The following is a 20,838-nucleotide window of genomic DNA, read 5'->3' as shown; positions in this document are numbered from 1 at the left end:
CAGAATAGGTTGCCATTTCCTACTCCAGCACATCTTCCCTACCCAGGGATCAAACCTGTACTTCCTGCACCTACACCACCCTTCAAAAGAGGACAAAGTTCATGAGAAAGTACAAATGCACCTGATCATCTGTGCAAAAACAAACACAGGGAAGAAAAATCAAAGATCCCAACGCCAGGGATCGAACCCATATCTCTTCTGTCTCCTGCATTGGCAGGCGGGTTCTTTACCACTGGTGCCACCTGGGAAGCTCTTAGAAATCACTGAGTCCCTTGTATTATCCTTCTGGTTACTAGCAGCATACTATGATCCTCCTCACAAAGTCAACCCAGAAAGCTTCAAGCAAAACCAGTAAGTTCTTCAACTGCCCAGTGGTGGACTTCTGCCCTGTGTCAAAATGTCAGGTTGCAGTAAGTGACCAACACAGTTCATCACAAGTGTTCCTGAAAATTGTTCCACAGACGTACCACCCAGAATCTAAGCCAGTGACAATACTTCTTCAGGTTTTCCTGAGACTTTCTACCTGGTGGTTGGACCACATCTTTTATCCTGCGCCTAAATGCATCTTGCTCTAAATAGTCCACTTACACCTTTCCATGCAGGTTGAAGTTTTTGTAGGTTATTATCATGATAGATGGGGCTTCCCTGGAGGCTCAGAGGTAAAGAATCCACCTGCCACTGCAGGAGATGCAGGTTCAGTCCTTGGGTCAGGAAGATCCCCTGGAGAAGGAAAAGGCAACCTACTCCACTATTCTTGCCTGGGAAATCCATGCAGAGGAGCTTGGCAGGCTATAGTCCATGGGGTTGCAAAAGAGTCAGACACAGCTTAGCAACTGAACATCATCCTCATCATAGACACAGGTTTTGTTTTTCACTTAATAAACATAGGCGTGCTTCCATCTTCCCACAAATTTTATTATTTTTCATAGTTGCATTTTCCAAAATCCAATGAATGGCCTTTTCATGCTTATCCTAACTATAATCTTATTATTAAAGACTGAGATTATTCCAGGTTTTCCAATAATAGAAATATTAGTTCAATTAATATTCCCATGCATTTAGTTTTTTTCTCTTTGCAAATTATTTCCTGAGGATAAATTATCTGTTCTGGGATTACTATGTCAAAGGGAGCAAATTGTTCTGTGGCTTTGGACGTGTCCATGTCTGTGGCAGGTCATCAGCCTTGGAAGATTCTGCCAGCAAGCTTGGCAAGGCCTGTACGAAGATGTCTTGTTCGTGGAGACAGCCTCCCCAACTCTCACAGTGCACATAATAATGTGTGTTTATATAATCATGTACATGAAGAGTCAGTTTAAAATAAACCCAGTGCGAGAAAACTGAAGGAAAGAATTTTAGGGAAAAGAAGTAGAGATTATGAGAGAGAAAAAAAAAAGTTACCATCTGGAAAGTGCAAAGAATGAGGAACAGTACTTGGAACTTGTGGCCTTATTAGAGAAATCCTTCCCCCCAGAGTAAAAAATGACCTAAAATACCTAGGAGATTTGATATACGTACTAAAGTAAATAAACAAAGAGTGAATTCCTATTTAACCTGGGTGTAGAGAAAGGCTTTCCAACTATAACTCAAAATCCACATGTAATAAGAGTGATAAATTTTATTACTTCAAGTAAAAATTTTAAAAACAACTTGTTTTTTATGGTTAAAAAAGAACACCATCTGGAAAGAACTGGAAAAATATCTGCAAATACAAAGGGCTCCCATATATAAAGAAATCTTAAAAACTGAGGTGAAAAAAAGATCAAAACTCAGTAGAAAATGGTAAAAACACATGAACAATTAACAACAACAAAAACAGATAGAAATATGACCCTTAAATGCATGAAATGTTGGTCAGGCTCATAAAAATACTAAGTGAAAATACACTGAGACAGAACAGAGCAGCAAACTCAAGAGACACACCACCACAAGAGCTGGCAGGGCTGTGGGAAGACAGGCCTGCTCAGGGGGTCCTGGTGGGAGCACAGGTCCCGGGCACGGGGCTCTGGCAACAATGAACAAAACCATATATGCATTTGCCTTCTGACCTAGCAGTCTCACTTCCAGAAATATATTCTGAAGATATACCCACAACAATACATGCGCACAGGGTATACATGTGTTGTTTGCAACTGCAAAGCACTGAAGTTGATCTAAATGCCCATGTAAAAGCATGTCTCAGTCTATGGTACACCCACGCAGAGAAGTACCATGAAGATGTAAAGAAGAATGAGAAAGATGTACAAGAACCCATGTGTAGGGATTTCTCAGGTATGCTGCTGCTGCTGCTGCTGCTAAGTCGCTTCAGTCATGTCCGACTCTGTGCGACCCCATAGAGGCAGCCCACCAGGCTCCCCCATCCCTGGGATTCTCCAGGTAAGAACACTGGAGTGGGTTGCCATTTCCTCAGGTATGCTGGTCAGTGCAAAAAAGAGTATCTGTAATATGTGCGTGCATGCATGCTCAGTCGTGTCCAACTGTTTGCAACGCCAGCGCACCAGGCTCCTCTGTCCATGGGATTCTCCAGGTAAGAACACTGGAGTGGGTTGCAGTTTCCTTCTCCAGGGGATCTTCCTGACCCAGGGATTGAACTCACGCCTCCTGTGCCTCTTGCATTGGCAGGCTATTCCACCCTTCAAAAGAGGGGAGAGATAGTTCATGAGAAAGTACACATGCAGCTGATCATTTGTGCAAAAACAAACACAGGGAAGAAAAATCAAATAAGATAAAGTATCTACAGGGTATGGGGAGGAATCGGGTGGAAAGGACAGAGGGAATGGTTGGGGGTGGGGGTGGTAATATTTCACTGTTCTTTTTTGCATAGATCTGTTTGGAATCACGTTAATGTTTCACATACACTGGAGAGAAAGGAAGGAAGAGAGAGGGGAGAAAGGGAAAGAGATAATAAACAAAATTCAGAAGGATGAAGGAAAACACTACAAATTAATACTAACAGAAACCAATGAAGCAAATTGAAGTTCAAAAGACTAACACAACCAGACTAAAAAGTGAGGGCTAAAAAAAAAAAATCAACCCAATCAACTTCTGAACATAACATGTGGACTATCTGCCCTCAGGCTAAAGACAAGTCCTCTGAACAAACACTGAGCTCTAACCTGTAGTGTTCTTTTTCTTTGCAGAGGCGTGGGTCGCATTTTCAAACAGTTTTGTACATTCTAGGATTAAGCAAATGAGTACACACACTGTGGGTAACTGGAAACTGGTTTTACTTGAATATGGGAGTTACAGATGCGAAGTGTTGGACTGGACTGGAGACACCTATGTGCATTCAGAGGGTTTTAATATAGACGATAGGCAGGCAGACAGGCAGAGAGACACAGAGAAAGGAGGGAAAGAAGGGAATAAGAGAGAGGAGAGGAGAAGGAAGGAGGAGGGATGCAGATGTAAGTGCAGAGCTGCATATGAATTGTGTTCAGGCACACGAGTGTACACAGCTATTCCCCATCTCAGTCCTAGGGGACAGCATAGGACAAAACACTGACATCCAAGAACTAACAAGCATATCCAGTACCTAGACACTGACTTCTAAAATCCATTCACCACCAAAGGGATGAAGGCTCCTTTCAAGAATGGCTGGGAAGGGGCAAAATACTCTGAGCATGGCATATCTTTTTATACCAAAAAGTGGTCAAAGATTGATGGCAACGTGAAAAGGACACTGGAATCAACTTGAAGTGACTCTCATTTCACTGACCAAATAAGAGACCGTTTGAATATCATATTTAATTAAGTAAAATGCTAAAAGTATCCTCTGATATAAGTAAATCACCACTTGTCAACTGTCATAATAAAAACCTGGTTCAGGCCAAAGTCATCAATGAGTGCTAAAAGCAAATGAAGTCTCGGAAGTAAAAGGATATTAACATGGTCTCAAAGACAGAAACTTCCAATTACAAAAGGTAAGAGAATAACTTTACAATGGAAAACTTGGCAGACACCACCTTAATTAAACAATAAAAGTGAACATGGTCAGTAACGGGAATGAATCGACCTATGTACCTCTTGAGGTGATGCACTGAGAAGAACTCAGCATCACTTCAGAGGTCTTCCCACCGCAGGGGCACAACCTGAATGTAACTGTGAGAAAATTTCAGACAAACCCCAATTGAGGGGAAATCCTCAAGTAACAGGTCTGCACTTTTCAAAAATGTCAATGTCATGAAATACAGACTCAGAAATCATTCAGATTAAAGGAAACTAAAGAAACGTAACAAAAGTCATGATTTTGGATTTTCTTTCACCATTAAGGACATTATTGAAACAACTAAAAAAATCTCAGTGAGGTCTGTAGATGACCCGATAGCATCATTTTAATGCTAACTTCCTGATTTTGGTCACTATACCATGATTATACAAGCTCAAGTACTTAGAGGCAAAAGGGTATCATGTCCTTAACTTAATCAGTTCAGAAAACAATTCCATGTGTGTGTGTGTGTGTGTATGTGTGTGTGTGTGTGTGAAGCGAGACAGAAAGAAAAGAAAAGAAAAAGGAAGAAGAGAGGGAGCAAGGGAGAGGGGACATGTAATAAAAAGTTAACATCTGGGAAATCCAGGAGAAGAGTATCCAGGAACACTGTGTGCCATTCTTGCAACTTTTCTGTCAGTCTGAAATTAAGTCAAAATTTTATCTGACATATTACTACACACCCACCAAAACAGTTACAATTAAAAAACATACCAAATGCTGGCCAAGATGTGGCACAGCTGGAGCTCTCATTCATTACTGGTAGGAACATAAAATGATACAGACTGCTTTGGGAAAGTCTGTTGGTTTGTTAAAAAACGAAATATACACCTACTCTATGAGCCAGTAATTTTACTCCCAGGTATTTACCCAAGAGAAATGAAAACATGTCTGCAAAAAGATTTGTATAAGAATGTAGCAGCTTCACTCACAATGGCTTAAACTAGAAATAGCCCAGGTGTCCATCAATTAGGGAATGAATAAACAGTGGTATGGAACAGGACTCAGTATTAAAAAAGTAACTACTGATACACCCAACAAGGTGGATCAATCTCAGAAACATTATACCCAGTGAAAGAAGCCTCACGCCAAAGAGTACGTAGTATATGATTCTGTGTACATGAAGTTCTAGAACACAGAAACTAATCCCGGTGAAAAAAAATCAGAATAGCGGTTGCCTGTTAAGGGTGGGCAGCACGACTGACTAGGAAGGGGCACAAGAGAACGTTCTGGGGTAATGGAAATGATCAGTATCTGAGATATGACTTAAACATGTGTGTACACACTGATCAAAACTTAGCAAATATGACAAAATGTATACATTTCAATGTAGTTGCTTAAGATGTAAAATATACATCAAAATAAAAGAAAACAGTATACAAAGAAAGAATTCTAGTCTATGATATGCATGCACAAGTACTTAGGGTACTCACATCTGCAATTTAGTTTGATATGCATCCTAAAGTAAGATGGACTGATGAACGGATTCTAGAGGCATGGACTGAAGGACAGATATATTCACTGTAAAATGCAGCTTGCTGTATGTGTGAGGATTTTCATTAATACAAAAAGACATTTAGAGGACAAGTGGGTGAGGCTGAAAGAAGACATTATTAGAGAATATGAGGGAGTTACTTTTTTCCATTTTCTTAGGTGTGATAATGCTTAAATCTAAACGGTGATTTAAAATGTGTTCACTGTCCTTTTCTCTTTGTCTGAAAAGCTTCGTAACAAAAATCGGAAGAGAAAAACAAAACAAAACTACCTGGGTGTGAAGTTTCCTGGGGTCACTCCTCCCATCGAGTTGGACACCAGATGCTAGATGAACGCAGGTTGAGGCTGGTCGGCCTGGTCCCATGGTGTCAGACAGTGTAGACGGAGAGTGAAAGCTCAGTCATTGGCCAACAGTTTTCTCCTAAAATCATTGCCTGACATAAAAGAAAGCACTTTTAGACCAACCTTTTCCAACAAAGTGAAAGAATAAGTAAAACACAATGCTCTGCTCACGTACGAGTCTTCTAGTAGTCCATAGCAACCTCACACTAGAGCGAATGCTTCTGCTGACCGTTTCTTTCATATACTAAAGCAACTGCACTGTTGAAAGTCTACTTTCCACGAGAATAGGGGACACACTAGCCTAATGACATGGGCTTTCCTCGTGCCTCAGTGGTAAAGCATCTGCCTGCCAATGCAGAAGACGCAGGAATTATACTTCAATTCCTGAGTCAAGAAGATCCGATGGAGAAGGAAATAGCGACCTACTCTGGTATTCTTGCCTGGGAAATCCCACGAACAGAGGGACCTGGCAAGCTACAATCCATACGGTCGCAGAGAGTCCCAGACAGGACTGAGCAACTAAACAACAACTAGCCTGATGACTACTTCCTGAGTCCTTTTCATTCCAAAGTTCACAGCTCAAGGGTCGCCAATAAGATGTTATTCCAAAAACGGAGCTCTTCTATGGTAAACATGCACTTTCCAGCAGGAGTTTTATGGATATACAGCCTATGTTAATAAATTCTAATTACCAACCAAAAGGCAGTACACTTCACTCTTCTAGGTAGCTCAAAAGGATCTAACTCTGAGTGACTCTAAATAAACCAGTGGCATCAGAATACCTAGACGGATGCCAGAAATGGCCAGGAACTAGCGGAATGACCTCTGTACCTCTTCAGGTTCACCCTAACTCTCCCCCACCCTACAGCTGTCCAAAGATAGGAAAGTGTTTTGTAAACCACAAGGGAGGGCCTCTCCCTGTTCTGAATGCCTCCTTATAGACACCACGCCCCCTGTACTCACCCACTTGCTTGCGTTGTTATTTACCTATTTCACAGGTATCTGTCTCAGCTTCCCAGCTAGACAAGGTTCCTTGAGGGGAAGGACCTTGTCGTGTGCTTCTCTGAGATTTCCCCCAACACAGTGTTTTGAGCACGGTAGACAATTCAACTCAACATTTGTCGAATTAAGCAGATTTTCCATAAGTTGACCGGCATTAAAGGTATGAGGAGAGCTTGTCCTCTTAAAGAATTCAATAGGAACTCAACTGGAAAACTCAGGATTTCCCAAACTTTTGAATAAAGCCAAGGATTGTAGACTGGATTTGCTTAAAGACTGATACACGGGTAGGAATATAAAGATTCCTTGTTTCTAAGGCTGTAGAGATACAATCAAAAGCGAAGACGGGAAGAGGAACGCGAGTGAGGCCATCGCAATTGGCCTGATGTCAACAGAGTTCAGGGGCTGGAGCCGCAGGAGGAAGGAGCCTGCAGAGTCGGGCTCTCGCAGCTGGGACTTTTACGATGTCAGTACTCCCTGGCTGGATGCCGAAGGCCTATGGGTCCATTCTCCAACAGGAAAAAACTAGGTGATCCCACAGTTCCAGAATACCTCGAGTGATGCTACACACACACACAAACACATGCACACACAAAGTCCAGGGACACCGACCCCAAACCTTTCCCCCATACAAAGTTTCCATACAAAGGAGAGGACATCCCTCTCCTTGCAACCTGTCCCTTTCCCACTGCACCAGGGAACCTCCCGATTTGCCATCCCGTATGTGTTGAGGTGTCTCCACAAAGCCTCTCTCCTCCATCCCAAGACATCCCTACACCACAGGACAAACCTCTCCCCAACCTGTTCCCTCCCCAAGAGCCCCAGGATCCCCCAACGCCATCCTTACTAGTGGAACACCCCCCTCAATCTGTCCTCCCCTTCAAAACTGTCTCCCAAATTGTTCCCCCCTGCCCTGACAGCAGACTCTCCTCCAGCCTGTCTCCTCCCACCCTGCCGTGCGTGATCTCTGATGAGGCCGCTGCCTGTCTCCTCCCGTGAAACTGGGGGCACCTCCTCAGCTCCATTCTCCCCCACAGTCACACCTGTTCTGGACACTCCTGGCACATTCTCATAGTCCAGTTCTTCCCCCGCTGACCTCAGGCACCTCCATAACCTGGTCCCATGCCCACAGGTGTAAGACACCCCCACTGGCTGGCTCCTCCCAGCCAGCGCCAGGACATTTCTACCTCCGATCTCCCCTGTGCGGGGAGCCCTGGGGCCCTCTGTGAACTGTCTCCTCACCCCTGTGAGGTCTGAGACAGCTGCCCTGGGTTCTTCTCCTGCAGGCCCAGTCACCCACACCACCGCAGGCCTGGGCCCTGCCATGGGAACTCCTACAGCTGCAAGCACCCCCAAAGACAGAGGCACTCTCGCAGCCTCAGGGATGGCTCCGTCAGGTCTCCTCCATGGGTCTGCAACGCCTTCAGAGCCAGTCTCCCCGTCCACAAGTCCTACAGCCCTGGCAGCCACGGGCACCTCAGTCACGGGTCTCCTTCCCCATTCACCTGAGCTATCCCCAGAAATAACATCGCCCACCAGCGGTCCAGGGGCCCCGGCAGCTGTGGGCACCCCCACCGTCAGGGAAATGCTGGCAGCCGCCATCGGCACCTCAGCAGTCTGTCTGCTTCCTGATAAGCTCGAGAAATGCCCAGAGAGCATCTCCTCCCCCACAGGCCCTGGCATCCCCATGGCTGTGTGCAGCCCCATGGCCACACATGCTCCCCCAGACTGTCTCCCTCTCACCAAGCCTGAAATGCCCCTAGGCCCCATCTCTTCACTCATGGGCCCAGGCACTCTGGCAGTGGTGGGCATCCCCATTCTGGTGGGATCCACGGCATCCATAGGTCCCCACACTGTCTCTCTCTCCCTGCACAAGCCTGAGACGCCTCCAGAACCAGCCAACTCCTGCACAGGCCGAGGCGCCCTGAGAGCCACGGGCACTCCAGCATCTGCAAACACCCCTGCAGTCAGAGAAACTCCTGCTGTCTGTCTCCTCCCCGGCAAGTGCGAGAAATCTCCAGAGCCAGTCTCCACCCCCAGGGAACCACACACCCCAGGAGCCCGGGGCACCTCAGCAGCCACGGGCACCCTGGCACTCTGTCTCCTTCCCCACAAGCCAGCATCCTCCCCCGCCAACCACAGCTCCTGGGGAGCCATGGGTACCCCTGAAGCCGTGGGTCTCCTGGCAGGATGAACCCCTGCCCGCAGGTTCCAGTCCTCCCTGAAGCTGTCTTCCTGACCCACAGAGTCAGACACCCACACAGCGGCGGGCACCCTGGCAGCTTCACTCCCAGAACTTAGCTCACATGGAGCTAGGGCACACCTGTAGCTGGACACCCCAGCTGTCTCTGGCACCCTCACGAGCTCAGACAGCCCTACAGCCTGTCTCCTTAGGCAGAGACAGGAAGAGTCCCCACAGCCAGTCTCCTGACACACAGACCCAGGACCCCCTACAGCGGCGGGCACTACAGCCTCCTGCTCCCCTAGGGCCTGCCTCCTTTCCAGGAGACCCAAGACGTTCCCACCATAGGTCTCCTCTCTGACCACGGCCGGCACTGCCTCAGCCAGAGGCACCCCCAGAGCCTGCTGTCTAGCCCACAGGCCCGGGACGCAGCAGCAACTGGTCTGCACTCCTCTGGTCCCCGATAATCCCACCGCCTGGGACACCCCCAATGGCTGCTGTGTTCCCCACAGGCCCAGGACACACCCACACCCTGTCTCTGTCCCGGGAGCCCAAGGTACCCCTGTAGCCTGTCCTATACCCCAGTGGCCTGGAACACTGCCAGGGCCTGCCTCCTGCTCCTCGGGACCACACATTGCCCAGCCTGCAGTCTGGGCAGCTTCCCAGGACCCTGAGTTGCCCCCAGAGCCTGTCTCTGCCCACCCGGCCTGTCCCCTTTCCCTGTAGCACGGGTCACCCCCACATCTCACTCCCTCTTCAATCGCACAAGGCACCTCTACAGGCTGTCTGGTGCCCGTCTCCCCCACAGCTCGTCTCCTCCGCCACACGGCTGGGGCATCCACAGAGGGGGTGTCCCCTTGGGCTGTTCTGTGCACAACTGCGGTCTGCCCTCTCCCCCAAAAGCCTGTGGTATGCCCACAGATCACCCCCTGTGCCAGAGCCCCAGGCACCTGTGCTGCTCGCTGTCTCCCCCAAGGATCTGGAGCCCCCCCCCAGCAGAGCTCTCCCGCCACAGCTCTGGGTACCTCCACAGCCTCAGGCCACCCCGTGACCCCGGGCACCCCCACAGTCAGTCCTTTTACTGAAGAGCTGGGGGCAACCCCATAGCCAATCCCCTCCAAGGGCCCAGGGACCCCCACAGCTTGTCCCCTCCCAGGCAGGTGTGGGGCAATCCCGGAACTTGCCTCCAGAGTTCCAGGCATAGCCACAGATGGCATCCTTACAGCCTGGCCCTGCCCACAGCAGCCCATGGCCCTCTCACAGCCTGCCCCTGGGCCCGGAGGGATGGATAGTCCCCGGCCCCGGGGGGCTGCCCCCGCCTGTCCTTTCACCCAGGGTCCGGTGAGACCTTCACGGCTGGTCTCTACCCACGAAGCCCGGCCAGGAACCCCCCTTTCAATCGGGCCCTCTCCTGCGGGCACAGGATGGAGCTCGACTCTGCTTCGTTGCCCACCTCCTGACGCTGCCCTCAGAGCCTGCACCTTCAACCACAGTTCCAGAATGCTCCCATGCCCCAAGGATCCCGGACGACCTTTTCTCTCACAGCCCGGGGGACTCCTGTAAACCGTCTCCTCCTCCCCAGTGCCAGTCACCCATACAGAGCCGACAGGCCCCACCACCTGCGGTTCCCCCACAGCCCCGTTTACCCACACGGTCCCACGGTCTCGTGCAGCCTCCTTCGAGACTACAGCGCCAGGTGTTCCCGCAGCCTCGTTTTCCCCCGAGGCCTGGGCTTTTCCCGCTGCTTGTCTTCTCCCCCATGGCCGCCGACGGTTCGGCAGCCTGTCCGCATTCACGCAGCGCGTCTCCCGCACGGAAGACCTCGCCCGGCGCCTAGTTCCACGCCCTCGGAACACCCCTGCACCCCATCTCTTCCCCCACGGCCGCCGGACTCCGCGTCCGGACCGGCTGGGTCCCACGCACAGGCCCGGTCTCTCCGCCGGGAGCTCACGCACGCTCGGCCCGGGCAAGGCCCCTTGGCCAGCCGCCCCACTCATCTATCCAGGATGACTCCCGCCTTCCCAACGCAGCCCCGGGGCACTTTCTGTCTCAGAACGAGCTCCGAGGGCGGCTCCACACACGTTCTCACACACTCAGCTCTAGCCCTCGAAGCCTTCTTCCCTCCCAGCCCCCTACTCCCGCCCAGTCCCGGACGCCCGCCCCCAACTAACGCCTCGGCAGAAGAAAAGGTAACTAGTGCCGACAAGCGGCAGGATCCGCCCCGGGTCAAAGTCTCCTCTCCCTCAGATCGCTGACTCCTAACGCAGGTTCCCAGAATCCCCCCAGCTCTAGCTGGAGCCCACCTGGCCTGGGGAGCGGCGCGGCTACCAGGAAGCCGGCAGGGGGTGGGTCGCGCCTAGGCCCCGCTTCCGGCCGCTGGCCCAGTCGCCATGGCAACAGACGCAGCGCAACTTGGGAGCCATTAAAGCTCCGGAGCCACCAAGGGGCTCAGGGACCGCGCCGCGGCAGGTTTTGCATCCACTGCATATGGGGCTGGTACCGGGACCAGACTGGGGCAGACGCCGGGGTTGCGGGGTACCACCGGGGCAGAAAGACCTGACAAACCAGAGCAGACAGATTGTGCGGAGGCGTTTTGGCCCTCAGAGGCTCCCATAGCACCGCAGAGCCGGGCGCGCTCCCCCAGGCCCCACCCCAACCCCCGCCCATTCAGAAACTGCTTCGCCCCACCCCGCACAGAGCCCCGCCCCGCAGTGGCGGAACCCGAGACATCCCTTGTGTTCCGAGGCACGCTTTCCCGATGGCCAGCTACGAAGAGGTGAGCGTGTCCGGCTACGAGGAGTTCATGCAGGTGGTGGAGCAGCACAGTGACAAGACCATTTTCGCCTACTTTTCTGGTTCTAAGGACGCCGAAGGGAAAAGCTGGTGCCCCGACTGCGTGCAGGGTGAGGCCAGGATTCGGGAGGCAGCTAGCTGCCCAGAGGAAGTGGCTGGAAGGCCGAGGTTATAGCCAGATAGCCGGGTGGAGAGGAAGCGGAGGGAGTCTTGCTCCTGGACTCCCGCAGGGCGATTTGAGCTTTCCTCTTGCCTTTTCCTGCCCTGTTCCGACTCTCAATATATTAAGACCTTCCTGCCCCACCAAAAGTGCTCTTCTAATCATTCGATCCAGGTAATCTTGGAATCTAGTCTTTTAGAACTTTTCACTTCCCTGGTATGACTAGTGTCTTGCAAGACACGTGAGATGGTCTCTTCTCCGTAATTCAGCAAAGATTTATGTCTTTGATTGTGCTGGGCGCTGTGGCCTGGGGACAAATCAGGACTGAGAGTCGGACCTGTGGCCTGGGGACAAATCAGGACTGAGAGTCGGACCTTACCCTTAAAGGAGTTCTGATTTCTCAAATCCACCTAACTTGTGTTAACCTCAGTTAACTGCACGGTAGTCTAAGTACTTACCAAGACTGAAGGGGAGAGGGACGCCGATTGTCAGCGCCTGATTGTAGAGTTGGTGTGTAATTATTTTCATTTTTATCAACTTTTTAAAAAGCTGAACCAGTCGTACGAGAGGGGCTGAAGCATGTTGGTGAAGGATGTGTGTTCATCTACTGCCAAGTAGGAGAAAAACCTTAGTAAGTGGCAATGGGTACTCTATTTCTCAGACACGCACTAGACTTTTGCATACAGGTGAGAAGGGCCTTTGTGATTCAGCTTCTGAGTTCTAAGGTTCAGTCATGGATAAGTCAAGCAAGTAAAAGATATTTTTGAATGTTCAGCCATTTGTATTAGGTAAGGGCAATTCAATAATTTGGCCTGATGTTAGTTCAGAACTTAATTGCCTTTACATTTATTTTATATCTTAGTATATATTCACTTAAATGAAATTTTGCACAGGAGAATAGGTCATAGACCTCAAGGTTTTTTAAATGTTTACAACAAAAATGATTACTAAAGGCTAAAAGTGGGAATGTATCAAATATCCAGCTGACTTTAAGATACCAAGTAAATCTTTTTCATGATCATTTTCTCTTTTTGAAATAGTTGGAAAGATCCAAATAATGACTTCAGGAAAAACCTGAAATTAACTGCAGTGCCTACACTACTTAAGTATGGAACAGTGAGTATCCTTCTTTAACTGTTTTGGAGATACAATTCACCCTATCAACACTCTTCACTTGTTCTGGATTCAAATTTGAAAAGATTTTGACATTTCATCCCAAACATCATACTGCTCTCTGCAATGCATTCAAAACAGACAACTTGGCCGTTCATCCCTATGGCCAATCCCAATAACATATTAATAATGCAAATACTGGGGTTTTTTCGTGCCTTTTAAAAGCCACTCTTATTTTAAAATTCTGTAACCACTGCTGAAGAAGGCTGATTCACATATAATTCCTTAAAACAGTGGCATCAATAGTTGTTTTCAACTTAATTCATAATCCTGGAGGAAATGAAAGGGCACCTCCTCTAGTCATGGCCCTGGGATTCTCAATTAGAGTTAAGGGGAAGGGGTGAAATTGGGCTTGCTCTCTCCTGTTTTAGTCCACGGAACCAAGTATTTTAATGATTCACCTTAAGGTAAATATCTTAACTATTTCATAAAACTTGTTACAACTAGTTGATAGTTTCTGTATGGCCTAATTTCTCTGTTCCAAGACTTGTGTCATTCAAAGCGTAACAACTCATTCCCTTCCTAATAACATTTTTGTAACCGTGGGTTAAGATATGACTGTTCTTCTCTTACAGCCTCAAAAACTGGTAGAATCTGAGTGTCTTCAGGCCAACCTTGTGGAGATGTTGTTTTCTGAAGATTAAGATTTGCTGATGGCAAATTATGTCTATTTCCTGATTTGCTCTACTATAAAAGAAACTGTATGCCTACTTTGAATTCATGTTAACAAAAAGTAAATTAATAAAGGATGATGTAAAAGAAATCAGTATATATCTAAACAATAGAGCACTATTAAAATGCTCATGAACCCTCAAGTTTGCTTTAATATAAGGGTATTTTGGGGCTTCTCCATTGGCTTAGCGGTAAAGAATCTGCCTGCAATGCAGGGGATGTTATGGGTTCTATCCCTGGGATGGGAAGATCCACTGGAGGAGGAAATGGCAACCCACTCCAGTATTCCTGCCTGGAAAATTCCATGGACAGAGGAGCCTGGCAGGCTACAGTCCATGGGGTCGCAAAGAGCCGGACACAACTTAGTAACTAAACAACAACAAGGGTACTTTTAAGCTACCGTAGATAAAGTAAGTCTTTAGGAGTGGCAGTAGTAGCACAAAGGTATTAGTGGAGATGACAAATACCTAAAAGACCCTAATAGTCCAGTAGACAGCTTCCAATTTGAGTTAGGATCTTTTACCTTAAATTCCATGAATTTACAAAGAATCATCATTCCTAAAACACCTTTGGCTTTACAGTGTAGAACTTAACCTAACCACTGAAGGAAAGTCCAGCGCCATCTACTCCAGCCTCTGCCTAATGCTGGCAGTGTTGTTACAGCTCTCTGGATGTGCTTCACTGGGATGAGGTGGGTGGCCGAGAGATCAGAGACTGTATAACCTAGTGGTGGGAAGGACTCCAGTCTGTGAGTCAGTCTCACTGATTATGACTAACTGTAACCCTAGGCAAGTTATTTAACCTGTCTAAACCTCAGTTTCCTCCTTTATGAACATGGATCATTCTGAGGATAAAATGAGAATGCAGCTAAGCCTAGGGCCTGGGTTTGTGGTATCTGCCAAATAAATGTCAGCTTTCTCAAATGAGTACAAGTATCTGAGGCTCCTCACTTTTGTTCTAGTCCAAGGTCAAGAGTCCAATTAGTAGTTAACTACCAGTTTTCTCCCTGCCGTTACTAGGTCAGTGACATACCAATGATTCTTCCTTAAAGCTCTCCTGCAAAGCAACCCGTGACACAGGTATGTCTCCAGCCTGTAGAATTTAAGAACCTTAATGCAGTTCCTAGTGTCTGATGTCAAGAGGTCACTGACTATCACTCGGCAGAGGACGGGTCGGGTAGCTGATGTGAGGGACCGCAAGGCTCCAGGAGACAGACCTGTCCCAGGCCCCACTGTACATGAGGAGCAGGGTTTGGCTTGGTGGCCCTCCCCTTACCTCATGCCCCACTGCCTTAAATAGGTCTGTAGCACCTAACATTTCTGTTCTTCAGACATTTCTGTGTTAAATACTAATAAAAGCTTACAAATCCACAGAGAAATCAAAGTAAAACAATTCTGGTTTAACAAATAATCTAGTAACAATAAGAGTTCAATTAAATAAGCACACTAACAGTTCTGGCTGCTACCATAATAAAGGTACGTAGGAACAGTCTTGTTTTTTGTCTTCACTGTACAAAAGCAATATATACATGTCTTAGGAGCCTGGTGGGGACCCAGCTTTTTACTTTCCCGAGGCGTTATTCTGCTGTTGCTGCTCCGCCAGGGCTTGCTGAAGGCGCATCCGCTTCCGGGAATAGTGCTGCCAGTGCAGAATCTGCTGCTCGTCAATAAACTTCGCACACTGAGCGTTCACCAGCTCCTTGCGGAAGTGCTCGTACTGGAGCAGCTCTAACATGTGTAAACACTGAGGGTACCTGGGGTCAAGTTTATAAGTTAATGATTGACGTCGTAATACCACGCTCTAGTTAACTCACTTAAACATGCTTTTGCAGTCTATCATTTCTGTAACATTAACTTGGTATACTTTGGTGATACATTTTTTTTTCCTGCTTATACAGAAAAGCTAATCATCAAAAGTCAGCACAATTTTCAAATGTGAGAAAATGTAAGCTTAGAAAAATTAAATAATTTACCTAAGACCACACAGTAACTGGTAAACAGTGTAACTGTCAACTGGTAACACAATAACTGGTCAACATCTGGGGGCAAATCACACTATTCTCTTCTGGTGATTTCCAAGGTAAGGAACAGGAACACTTTATTTTCATAATTATGTGTTTAATACTTATTGGTTTTCCATAAACTATGGTAAGAAGACAGCTTTTAAAAGTGAGTCAACTTCAGAAAAAACTATGCACAGATACTGTATTCCTGTTTTCCACAGGGATATAACAATTCTGAAATTATGTACATATACTCTGACGTTGAGCAAGTACACTATAAACAGAAAGCCAAACTTCTGGCTCTCAGAAAAGTAGTTTCAGATAAGGAAGGGGGAAGGCTAGAATGAATCCTGTTATTAAGTTGGAATTGAAAACATCAGGATGAACTCATGGCTTTATACACACACACACACAGATATAGAAATAGATACACACAGACACATTTCTAGCTTTATGTGTTGAGAAAGCCTTGAATCAACGACACTCCAGGACCAATGAGCACACCGGGTACCCAGATCATGGGTTTTAAATAGTATTATCCAGGGTTGGTTGGAGACATGGCTAATGCTACGGCTAACACAGGAAAGTACAAGATGAGCCTGGACTATTACATAGTGGCAGAAAGAAAAATGCTCAAAAAATATACGGATTTGTTGAAAGTACACAGGAGCCAATTTGAAGGGGCTCCCATTGGCTATATCTGGGATCACTAGTTCAAGAAGATACATAATTATAACCCACAAGATAAAGAATCCAGGAGTCCATACTGATGTAACTTTATAAAATGAATAAATCAGGAACAAGGAAATATTCTGTCCTTACAACTGAATTTCAACAAACAAAATGAATAAAGAATTATGGAATTAGAAAATCACCACAGAAAAAGCTTTCAAGCAAGTATTTTCCATAGATTGCCAAAGTTAGGTAAAAGACTGAAATATGAAACACGATACTTACATAGTCTCAAAGCATTGCCTCACAAGATAGGTATTAAATACAAAGCGAAAAACAAGTAACTTGATACAGAGAAAACTAGCAGCCACCAGCTGAACCAGGTCATCAAAAGTCTGGGGTGGAGCCTGAGCTCTGCATTCAATGCTGCTGGTCTGAGGACCACAGCAGGGCCCAAGGCCATGTTTCTTTATTGAACATTTGCTTCCTATACTCCAGAGATACATAGTTGGTTGTAATTCTCAGCAGCTAAGCCTGGAAAGCCCTACTCACACCTACTCTAGCTATTTCCTTCTCATGAGGATGTTCTATCAACAAAGACCTAGGTTTGAAACCAGCTCTGCCCATTCTCCAGCTGGGTGTCCTTGAATAGGGTACTTAACCCTTCTTAAGGATTAGTTTCTTCCTCCGTAAAATAAATTAATGTGATACCCAAGAGGACTGTCTTCAAGTAACAAATGCTACTTCTCAATAACTGGAACTTAAGACATACAGTGGTCATTTATAAGACTTGGAGAAGACCATGCTCAAAATAAGGGACTATAAATATTTTAATAGGCTACAATTATAGCATCAACCAACAAGATGAAATAGAGGACATACAAAAGCAAAGTTTGCATTTAGATTTTTTTTTAAACAAATTAGAAATAAATGGAGAACTCAACTAACATCACTGATGAAAATGAGAACTGAAGGATTTTAGCTGACATAAAGCTCCCAGCAAATCAACACTGTGAATCTTTGAATGTAAGAGATAAATTACAGCTGCAGGTCATGGCTATTAGTGAAATTGTGGAGGAAATTGTCTAGAAGAGGTAGCTGCTCCTCTGCTCTAGCCAATGACTGACCTGGGAGAACAAATACCTGGGGTTACCATATCTTCCAGAATTTTAAAGAGAAGCTAGAAATCTGAATCAAAATATGAAACTCTCCAATCTTTAAATGTTGGCAACTAGTAAACAAAAACCTTGTGCAGAAATGAAATGGGGGTTAATTTGCAGCCTCTCTTAAATTTAAATATCTGAATGGTTATTCTTCAAGAAGGCATAGATTGGTTCTGGATTAATTCAGGGACAAAACTCAGAACATGAGTTAAAGTTATATAGAGGTATATCATGTTATAGGACTTCCCTGGTGGCTCAGACGGTAAAGCATCTGTCTACAATGCGGGAGACCCGGGTTCGAGCTCTGGGTTGGGAAGATCCCCTGGAGAAGAAAATGGCAATCCACTCCAGTACTATTGCCTGGAAAATCCCATGGACAGAGGAGCCCGGTAGGCTACAATCTCTGGGGTCGCAAAGAGTTGGACACGATAATACAAGGAGGAACTTTATGGAATCTAGCTAACAATGGAATTGGCAGCCCCTGATGGAGTAGTATGTGTTCACTGGAAACCTCCAGCCAGTAAACAGATGACCATCTCAGCAATGTTGTGGGTAAAATTGAACCTGACGGTGTCTAGGGCTCAGTGTCCAACACTGAGTCTCTAAGTCTATGATACATACATATAACATGTTGCAATCTAGTAAAAAAAACAATCTTTTCTCTGGATTATTAAATGAATAAGTGGTTCTTTTATAAAGGGCCAGTAAGGTGGCAAGGGTCCCACAGGCAAAAGGAGGATGTGGACTTCATAAATCAGCTGTTATTAGACAGAGAAAAGTGGCTTGGCCAAAGTACAAGTCTGAAACATTCTCCTCTCAAACTTGTTTGTTTAGGGGGAAAAAAAGACTAGACGTGTCAACACTGCTTTTTGACTATCTATTTAAGACAAAGCAGAGGTGGGAGTTCAAGGCTTATTTTTTACCATTAAAAAGAAATGTTTGTGATTATAATATACTCCTTGCATTTCAGTAAGCCTTAAAACGAGAGTATCTATTGCACAACCTGAATGATAAATTCATGTATTTATTATGTAAGATATATAAAATAAGAAAGCAGCTATTAAGACTTGGGTAAGGTTACCTTCTTCAGAAACCCTTGCTTACAAGTAAGTGCCCCTTTCTATGTTCTTTCGTTTTCAGGCTATGGCTGTCATTGCATATATAGACTGCGGGTTCCTTGAGGTCAGAACTCAGTGAGATGCAGGGAGTGGTATAAGATAAGGTCAGAGAAGACAGGGACAGATCACACAGGACTAAGAGACTAGATTTTCTTCTGCATGCAATTGGAAGCGACGAAAGGGTTCTAATGGAATGTAATTTCTATTTTTAAGAGACCAAGTTGGCTTCTGTGTAGAAAATGGTTCTTCTTTGTTTGGCAGGGCAGGGAGAAAGGAGGAATACCAATAACTAGATAACTGCAGTTAAGTTAGAGATGAGTGTGTCTCATATTAAAATGGAGGCAACTGAAAGGAGACCAGAGATTCAACAGGTATTTTTTCCAACGTGAAAGTAAGAAGTCTATTAAATATCAGTGCTTTGGGGTATAAGAAAGTACACACACATTTAGGACTATAAAAATTAAACTTACTTTAGATACTTGGCATATTCTGGTTCTTTCCAGTAAAGCAAGTACTTAAGATAATTAACAAAAGCTTTATCTTTGAAGTAACCTCTTTGGGCAAGAACTGAAAGGCATAAAAAAAAACAATACATCTGTAGAGCACACCAGTCCTTGGACTACTGATTTGTGACTCACATAATCGTAAAGAATTTACTTACATAACATTCCCACCACCAACACACACTGAATTCAAAACAGAAGTCCCAGTTTGCTCAATTATATATACCAGTATAAGGGCAACAGTCATTCCATTCCATTGAGAATGTGTCAGACTAGATACTAAAGTCATCCCTCAGAATCCATAGGGAGTTGGTTCTAAGAGACCCCGCAGACACGAGAATCCACAGGTGCTCCAATCCCTTGTACAAAACAACACAGAGCCGGGATGGTGTTGTCACCCTCAGGATGGGCAGATTCCACCAACTGAGGCTGCATCCAAGGATACAAAGGGCCGATAGTACTATGAATTTTGACTCTTCTATCAGAAATCACAATTAGCTACTCAATTCAATGAGGTGCTCAACAACTTACAGTTAAGGTAATTTGGGTTGGCTAAACACTGTACAAATTCCAACTCCAACTGAAACCGCAGTCGATTTCCAGCATCATCTAGGACAGAAGATAGCAAAATCATCCAAATAAATGTCACTGTATATAATACTGATTTGTAGACAGAAAACAGCAGTACAGACACCTGACTAATGCTGGGTTACATGAAGAAGAGCGTGCAAAGGTTTTCCTAAACTGGGTGTGGGAGGAGAAAAACCTTCCTTAGAAGTCTAAGGAAAGCAAAGCCCTGATTTTAATTTTAAAAAAAAAGGTTTCTCTAAAGTTAAATTATCAAAGAAAACAAGATCATACATGGAGCAGAACATTAATCACTCATGAGCCACTATGTTGGAACTTCACAGTGATCACTAGGATAAGCTGCAGCAATGTGCCTTGCCTTAGTTTGATAATGCGTTACAAGCTGTTAAGTGATCAAGCTTAGCAAAAACAAAGTAAATGCTAAATCCATCAAGAGACGTTCAGAATGCAAGATGAAAGAGACCCTGGTGAGTATGCAAGATCAAGAAACGCGTGCTTAGGTGAGACCCGTCAGTGGCACAGTAATACAAGGGTTCGCTGACGATATCTTAAACTTAGGCAAGCTCATCTGAGATGCAAAAATACAACTCGAGGAAGCGGTTTATGATCCAAAATCTCTCCTTTAGTCTTGCCGGAAGCCGGTGGGGCCAGTGTTTGAATAACTAACGGGGAGAAAGGATCGGCCAACAAAACAAATTCTGAAAAGGCCAAATTACCTTCACCCTTGCAGACGCTAAAAAAGCCCTGGTCCCTCCCGCTCCGATCACTCCCTCTGCCGGGAGTTGGGCCTGGATTCTCAAAAAATCCCGGGAAGCAGGTGTCTGGGCCCGGGACAGTTTCTATTTGACAAAACGCGAGGCTCAGAGCGCTACTCACCTGTCTCCATAGCGACGGCCGCGGCCATCACCAGCAGACACTCCAAGTCCCCAACAACCCCACACAGCCAGGATCGGAGAAACGGGGAAGGTCCGGAAGTCGCGGCGTTCCCTTCCTGC

At 46.1% G+C, this 20,838-nt stretch overlaps 3 protein-coding genes across 7 annotated transcripts in view; 1 reads left to right on the top strand and 2 right to left on the bottom strand.

Annotated features, from left to right (window-relative positions):
• KIAA0753 (KIAA0753 ortholog) overlaps positions 1 to 11,591 on the bottom strand; it is a 58,156-nt gene extending 46,565 nt beyond the window's left edge. Inside the window, exons 1-2 of one of the 5 annotated variants that reach the window (XM_027517267.1) lie at positions 11,303 to 11,591; positions 5,748 to 5,910 (exon numbers count right to left, since the gene is read on the bottom strand). In XM_027517267.1, coding sequence (XP_027373068.1) covers positions 5,748 to 5,840 — 93 coding nt within the window. In that variant the 5' untranslated portion in view covers positions 5,841 to 5,910; positions 11,303 to 11,591. Of the gene's footprint in view, positions 1 to 5,747; positions 5,911 to 6,781; positions 7,578 to 10,649; positions 11,118 to 11,302 lie in introns of those variants that run through there. The other 4 variants (XM_027517269.1, XM_027517270.1, XM_027517268.1 and 1 more) reach the window with 4 other exon arrangements.
• A 95-nt stretch (positions 11,592 to 11,686) lies between these two features.
• Positions 11,687 to 13,940, top strand: TXNDC17 (thioredoxin domain containing 17). The gene is made up of 4 exons (XM_027517276.1): positions 11,687 to 11,902; positions 12,502 to 12,583; positions 12,993 to 13,068; positions 13,701 to 13,940. Exons 1-4 carry the CDS (start codon positions 11,758 to 11,760, stop codon positions 13,767 to 13,769), a joined length of 372 nt encoding a protein of 123 aa, XP_027373077.1. The 5' UTR covers positions 11,687 to 11,757; the 3' UTR covers positions 13,770 to 13,940.
• On the bottom strand, positions 13,801 to 20,834 carry MED31 (mediator complex subunit 31). Its single transcript, XM_027517271.1, has 4 exons — positions 20,720 to 20,834; positions 19,787 to 19,864; positions 19,223 to 19,319; positions 13,801 to 15,550 (listed from the first exon to the last, which is right to left on the bottom strand). Exons 1-4 carry the CDS (start codon positions 20,745 to 20,747, stop codon positions 15,358 to 15,360), a joined length of 396 nt encoding a protein of 131 aa, XP_027373072.1. The 5' UTR covers positions 20,748 to 20,834; the 3' UTR covers positions 13,801 to 15,357.
• Between the last annotated feature and the right edge of the window lie 4 nt (positions 20,835 to 20,838).

Source organism: Bos indicus x Bos taurus, chromosome 19 (genome assembly GCF_003369695.1).
Source record: "Bos indicus x Bos taurus breed Angus x Brahman F1 hybrid chromosome 19, Bos_hybrid_MaternalHap_v2.0, whole genome shotgun sequence".
NCBI classification, from domain to species: Eukaryota; Metazoa; Chordata; class Mammalia; order Artiodactyla; family Bovidae; genus Bos; species Bos indicus x Bos taurus.
Note: the sequence above shows the minus strand (reverse complement) of the source record. Positions and strands in the feature narration are given on the sequence as shown.